The 7,457-nt window shown below is 48.0% G+C and overlaps 1 protein-coding gene across 1 annotated transcript; it reads left to right on the plus strand.

The window, feature by feature from the left end:
• The first annotated feature begins 658 nt into the window (after positions 1 to 658).
• LOC102000629 (ubiquitin carboxyl-terminal hydrolase 43-like) lies at positions 659 to 4,761 on the plus strand. The gene is given in 5 exon segments (XM_013349722.1): positions 659 to 709; positions 1,312 to 1,399; positions 1,402 to 1,861; positions 2,182 to 4,085; positions 4,088 to 4,761. Coding segments are annotated over 5 exon segments (3,177 nt in total).
• Positions 4,762 to 7,457: the final 2,696 nt, after the last annotated feature.

The following is a 7,457-nucleotide window of genomic DNA, read 5'->3' on the forward strand; positions in this document are numbered from 1 at the left end:
AGGCTATGGCCACTTCCTCTAGAGAAGCAAAGCCAACATGAGATTTACTTATATCAGAAATGTGGAATGAAGCTCATATATATCCATAGTGAGGTTTGGTTGCCAGAGGCCATTAATATGTTGTTGAATGGAGGACTACTCATGTTCTGTGGAGTTGTACTGCAATGGACTAACACAAATCCATCTAAACATAGAGTGACATTGAACAGAGAACCTGATTGTAACATTCTGATTTTTATTCCCAATAAAAAGTACAGTTTCTTCAAGAGCCTAGAGTCTATCCTCCAACCCTCTATCTATTTGCTCCTGCATCATTAAAGCAACATTGACATTTTTGGATAATTGATCAATATGATTGGCCTCTTTAATTAAGGATGTAGCTGACAAGACAAAAGATGAGACAATTCCTCAAGTGCACCAACAAAATGCTTACCCCACTTAAGAGCCAGAGAGGGTTGGTGCATAGCCTCTATTCCAGGATTAGAAAACCAGGTACCATTAATAGCAACAGGCAAAAGCATATAAGGAGTTTGACGCAACATAAGGATTCTCAGAAGAGGTCATAAGACAGTTAGAAAGGACACAGTTAACACAATGAAAATGAAAGACCCCCCTTAATGTTAGCTCCAAGAAGCAAGTGACCCGAAGTACCAGAAGAATGAAGACGGGAACTGCCACACAGGCTGAGACCAGAGCAGAAGTTTGCCTGGTAACAGAACCAGGGCGAATTAAAGTAACCTTTTGTGTGGCAGCAAACAATCTAAAAAGATCTGGTTTAGTAGGAATAAATGAATTTCCTCTTTGAGGTAAATACCAGGTGAAATCCAGCCAGGGACATACCAAGGAAGTGGGGAGATGGATATCTCCTTTAGCATATTTTACCTTGCTCAATTGCATACTATAATCAAAAGTAGGACTTAATAGACCAATCCTGTAGTTCAATACTTGTTGAATTAAAAGGTTTAAGGGGAACAGTATTGGAATGGAAGCCAGAGAACCACCATAAAGGGTACCCATTTTCAGGTACTCTAGACCAGACAGAGGAGAGCTTGGAGCCAGTCTTACAGGGTGGTAAACGAGACAGAAATGGTGAAGGTGGTAACTACACTGAATAAGTTTTACCACCTTTTTTTTTTCCTGGCAAAAATAAGTTCAGAAACCAATCATCTCTATTAGTATTAAGGTCACGCCTAGTTGAACTAGGAGGGGAAGGGAAGTCTGAAATTAATTGCCTTTCTTGTATATTAAAGCAACCTAGAACTTCTGTATGTATGGTAAAAAAGAGTCCGCAACTTCAGTGTAATTTAAAAGGTGTTTTTTCGGCCCGGCGCGCAGGGCTTGAAGAACCACGGCAACACCTGTTTCACGAACACAGTGGTGCAGTGTCTCAGCAACACGGACCTGCTGAGTTCCTAGCTCTGGGGCGCTACCAGGCGGCGCTGGGCCGCGCCGAGGTCAGCCAGCAGCTGGCGGCGCTGGTGCGCGCGCTCTGGACGCTCGAATACACGCCCCAACTTTCTGCTAAGTTCAAGAATGCCGTTTCCAAGTATGGCTCTCAGTTCCAAGGCAATTCCCAGCACGATGCTCTGGAGTTCCTGCTCTGGCTGCTGGACCGTGTCCATGAGGACTTGGAGGGCTCAGCTCATGGACTGGCGTCTAAGCAGCTGCCCCCAGACGCCAGCAAGGCCTCCGAGAACCTCCGGCCATCTGCAGCTCCTCTCCCCCTAGGCCCCAGCTTTGTGCAGAGCCACTTTCAAGCACAGTACAGATCTTCCTTGACTTGTCCTCACTGTCTGAAGCAAAGCAACACCTTCGATCCTTTCCTGTGTGTGTCCCTTCCCATCCCCTTGCGCCAGACGAGATTCTTTTTTTTTAATTTTAATTTATTTATTTATTAAGGATTTCTGCCTCCTCCCCGCCACCGCCTCCCATTTCCCTCCCCCTCCCCCGATCAAGTCCCTCTCCCTCATCAGCTTGAAGAGCAATCAGGGTTCCCTGACCTGTGGGAAGTCCAAGGACCGCCCACCTCCATCCAGGTTTAGTAAGTTGAGCATCCAAACTTCCTAGGCTCCCGCAAAGCCAGTATGTGCAGTAGGATCAAAAACCCATTGCCATTGTCCTTGAGTTCTCAGTAGTCCTCATTGTCTGCTATGTAAGTCCGGTTTTATCCCATGCTTTTTCATTCTTGAGTGTCACTTTGGTCTTCCCCTCCACGAGCCAGCGGTTTCTGCGGGTTGGCCTGGCTGTGCTGATCCTCAGCACTGTGGCGGCCTTGAGGAAGATGGTTGCTGAAGAAGGAGGCGTCCCTGCAGAGGAGGTGATCTTGGTTGAACTGCATCCCAATGGATTCCAGCGTTCATTCTTTGATGAAGAGGATCTGAATACCATTGCGGAGGGCGATAATGTGTATGCTTTCCAAGTCCCTCCCTTACCCGGTCCAGGGACACTCTCAGCTCATCCATCTGGTCTGTCAGTGTCACCGCGCTTGGCAGTCCGTGATAGCCAGCGGTTCTCGAAGCCTCTCCACAGTGAGAGGGTGCTCATCCTCTTCTGTAACCTGGTAGGGTCAGGGCAGCAGGCAAGCAGGTTTGGGCCACCATTCCTGATACAGGAAGACAGAACCATATCCTGGGCCCAGCTACAACAGTGTATTCTCAGCAAGGTTCGGTGCCTCATGAGGAGTGAAGTCCCTGCATAGGACCTGGGGACTCTGTTCTCCATCTGGGTTGTGGGGCTCTCCTTGGCCTGCAGCTACTTGTCTCCACAAGACAGCCGGCCCCTCTGTCACTGGGCAGTTGACATGGCTTTGCACCTCAGGAAGCCAGGAGGCCCTCCTCATGTCAAGCTGGCTGTGGAGTGGGATAGCTCTGTCATGGAGCGCCTGTTCGGCAGTCTCCAGGAGGAGCGGGTCCAGGATGCAGAGAGTGTGTGGTGGCAGCAGCAGGCACACCAGCAGCCCAGCTGTACCCTGGATGAATGTTTTCAGTTCTATACCAAGGAGGAGCAGCTAGCTCAGGACCATGCATGGAAGTGCCCCCACTGCCAAGTCCTCCAGCAGGGTGTGGTAAAGCTGAGCCTGTGGACCCTGCCTGACATCCTGATCATCCACCTGAAGCGGTTCTGTCAGGTCGGGGAGAGAAGGAACAAGCTCTCCACGCTGGTGAAGTTCCCACTGTCTGGGCTCAATATGGCTCCCCACATCGCACGAAGGAGCACCAACTCTAAGGCAGGGACTGGAACCTGGTCCTCCTGGAAGCAGCCGATCTGCCTCCCCACCACCTACCCCATGGACTTCCTCTACGACTTGTATGCTGTCTGCAACCACCATGGCAGTCTGCAAGGTGGGCATTACACAGCCTAGTGCCGGAACTCCCTGGACGGCCAGTGGTACAGCTACGACGACAGCACGGTGGAGCCCCTGCGAGAGGATGAAGTCAACAGCAGGGGGGCTTACATCCTGTTCTATCAAAAGCGGAACAGCATCCCTCCGTGGTCAGCCAGCAGCTCCATGAGAGGCTCCACCAGCTTCTCCTTGTCTGACCATTGGCTCATGAGGCTCGGGAGCTACAACAACAGCACAAGAGGAAGCCTGCTGTCTTGGAGCTCAGCCCCCCGTCCCTCTGTGGCCCGGGTCCCTGACTCTCCTGTCTTTACCAATGGTGTCTGCCTCCAGGACAGGGGAGGGGTTGAATCCAAGCCTTTGGTTCGGAGTGTTGGTGGCCGAAGTATTAGCATAAAGACACCTCCTGCTTCCCGATCCAGGCATGGGCCCTTCAAGACCATGCCCCTGAGATGGTCCTTTGGACACAGGGAGAAACGGCCTGGGGCATCTGTTGAGCTGGTGGAGTACCTCGAGTCCAGACGAAGACCCCGGTCCACCAGCCAGTCCATTGTGCCGCTGTTGACACGTGCTGCTGGAGGGGATGAGAAGTCAGCTTCGCCTAGGCCAGATGGCACCCTTCCTGTTAAAAGTGAAGACAGTGGTCGAGACATCAGTCAAAGAGCAACGGGGGTGCCCCTTTCCTTGTGCCACCTCAACCACCATCCAGCCCTGGGATCCTTAGATGATGGTCTGAACACAGTCAGGACACGAACAGAAATGCAAATCAGGATATCAAACTCCCCCAAAAGTTTGACCTGCCCCTCACTGTGATGTCCTCAGTGGGGGACAAAAAACAAGCCCGCCGCCCTGAGGGCCAGAAGATGACAACCTGGAAGGGAAGTGGTCAGGTGGGCAGCCAGAGTAGTCCACCTTCCCCCTCCACTGGGTTGCTCAGAAACTTTAAGGACAACGGCACAGGTACCTTAACCAAGATGAAGGCTAGGGCTGCTGTGGAGGAAAGGGCCCCTGACAAAGACAAGGGACAGGGGACGTTCACTCTTCTGAAGTCTGTGTTTTGGAAGAAAGAACACAAGAAGGCTGTCAGGGCTGAGAGCTCCCCAACAGCACCCCCAGTCTCCCTGGTGAGTGACAGACTGAGCCCTGCCATGAACGAGCAAGCTCGAGGCTCATCCCCTGCCCTCAGGATTCGAGAGAGCCCAGCCCGGGGAGTGGGCTACCACATGGAGAAGGACATCATATCTGCACCCAGTTCTCTTCACCTCCCCCGCAAAGCCAGCAGGCCCCCTAAAGCCAGTACGGCTGGCACCTCACAAAGGACCATTCCTGGGGAACAGAATTCTTACGGCACCTTGCAGAGGGTGAAATACCACACTCTTTCCTTAGGTCGGAAGAAGTCCTTACCCGAGTCCAGTTTCTGATGGAACATTTCAGTACTGTGTGAAGCTGGCATTCCCAGGCTGTGCCCTGGGAATCTGCAGGAAGCCTGTGTCCATAGTGGATTTTCTAGAATCCAGTTGACTTGTGATGTCTAAAAGAAAAAAAAAGTTTGGTCTCTTTAACTGGACTTCCAGCCCCTCGTGTCCCAATAACCCAGTGTCAAATTGGTTGGGTTCCCCTTGTAGGATTTTGGTAGTAGATGGTGCGGCTGAGCTCAAATTAGCACGACAAGCTAAAACCGGTATTTGGTATATGTAAGTGGAGGGCAAGCATAGCTGTACTAAAAAGACTTTGTGGTGTTGTGTTGAACACTCATCAGCTGGCTTGCTCCTAACTTTATGTCCCACTCCCCCCTTCCTCCTTCCCCTCCTCCTCCCTCCCTCCTTCCCATCTTTCCCCCTTCCTTTACTTTCTTTTTTTAAATAAAGGGCTTGTAAGGAAAAAAAAAAGGTGTTTTTTCTCTAAGATAGGAGTTGCTTTCTCCCCGCCCCCCCCCCCAAGTAAATGGGTATTATTGGTAGTAACTTTAACAGGTTAAAAGTCCCAAGTAGTAGGATGAAAAGGAGGAGGACCAGGTAGATAAGTCCAATAATGACCTTGAGCAGAAACTGAAGGAACAAACAGTACCTGAACGCTGAGAAAGGAGAGAATAAAAAGAAGATTGGAGGCAGTAACCGACAAGTGCGGAGTCTGCACCATCTTTCACTCTTTTGTGATCAACTCGGATAGCTGCTCAAAAGTGGGCAAGATAATTTTAGAAGACCTTCCCTTAATTTGTAGGCATGCCAATGCAACGGAAGCACAGCTTCAGGACTTTCCACAGAATCAGAACCAGGAAGTGGCATTGGTCGCTGTTGGCAAAGTCAGCCCTTGAGGGTTGGACGAAACTTTATCTTTTGCTTTGTTGTTAGTTTCAGCACAGGGTTTGATGAGATAGTCTGGAATCCAAGTTGGTGACTCAGCATCCTGTGGGAAAACACAAGCAAAACCCCCTTCTGGAGGAAAGTAAAATATCTGGACCTTTCCATTGTGAGAAGAGAATATCTTTCCAGATTACCAAAGGAAAAGGCTAAACCTGTGGGTTCCAAAGACTCTGCATTGCAGACAGTCTATCATTATTTTTATTAAAAAAATTTAATACAAATAATAAATGTGATAGTGTATGATGAGGTGAGAAATAATCAAATCCCCTGCTGTTAATTTTTGTATTTAAGTCTTTAATAACTGATTTGAGGGCTTTATATAGCTTGTCCGTGAGGATTGTAAGGAATTCCAGTAGTGTATTTAACTACTGAGCACAAAAAATTGTGCAAAAGATTTTGACATATAGGCTGGACTATTATCTGTTTTAATATGTTTTGGCATTCCCATAAAAGTGAAAGCAATAAACAAATGTTGAAGTACATCTTTAAAACCTTCACCAGTGGCCGGGCAATGGTGGCGCATGCCTTTAATCCCAGCACTCGGGAGGCAGAGGCAGGCAGATCTCTGTGAGTTCGAGACCAGCCTGGTCTACAGAGCTAGTTCCAGGACAGGCTCCAAAGCCACAGAGAAAACCTGTCTTGAAAAACCAAAAAGAATAAAACCTTCACCAGTGCGAGCAGTTGCAAAAAGTAAGCCAGAAAAAGTATCTGCACAAACATGAACAAAAGAGAGTTTACCAAAAGATAGGATATGAATAACATCCATTTGCCACAGTATTTGTGACTGCAAAGCTCTGGGGTTTGCACCTATTTGTGGCATAAAAAGGTAACAGGACAATGGGAACAGTTTTTAACATGATGCCTCTCAGGCTAACTTAAATTGGTAGCATAGTTCCTGAGAATTTTGATGATGAAGTGCATATGAGGCCCATGCTTGAGAAACAGGATCTGAAACCACAAGATGAGTCAATAAATCTGCAGCACTGTTACCCTCCACCAAGGGTCCGGGCAATTGTATATGAGCCCAGAGATGACCAATAAAATACCAAACCAGTGTGTTTTGAACTAATTCCTGTAACTGAAGTAAAAGATCATTTATAGAAGTTTTGTCATGGTTTATAATTGCAGTTTCGATAGCAGGAAATAACCTGAAAATGTATTGTGAGTAAGTATAAAGGTTAAAGGGTTGAGTGTAAAGCTGGAAGGCTTGAATCACCTCATAAATCTTTGCCTTCTGACCAAAAAAAAAATTTGTTTGAAAAGTCTGTAAGTAGGCTATGGAAAAAAGAGCTGCCTTTCCACTTAAGGTACCATCAAGAACACTGTAACAGCATTTTCCAAAGGCATAACAGAATACACTGAAGGAAAAATAATAGCTTGCAAATTCAAAAACTGCAACAATGTATGAGCAGGGAGATGATGTGAGATCTGCTCCAAATATGCTGTGTGAGCGAAAGCAAAATTACTGGAAGCATTCAAGAGCCAATCAAACTGTATGGATATAAAGGACAAAATAATAACATCAAAATCCCTACCCATAATGTCTTTAAAGCATTTCCTCCCCTTTTTGTTTTAATTGAGCATGGATTTCCCCATTGAGGTTGGCTGCAAAGGCCATGCCCTGAACCATTGATGGTGAAAAGTCATAGAAAACGCATGAAGTCGCCGGGCGGTGGTGGCGCACGCCTTTAATCCCAGCACTCGGGAGGCAGAGGCAGGCGGATCTCTGTGAGTTCGAGACCAGCCTGGTCTAC

This window comes from Microtus ochrogaster, chromosome 19, assembly GCF_000317375.1.
Source record: "Microtus ochrogaster isolate Prairie Vole_2 chromosome 19, MicOch1.0, whole genome shotgun sequence".
In the NCBI taxonomy this organism is placed as follows: Eukaryota; Metazoa; Chordata; class Mammalia; order Rodentia; family Cricetidae; genus Microtus; species Microtus ochrogaster.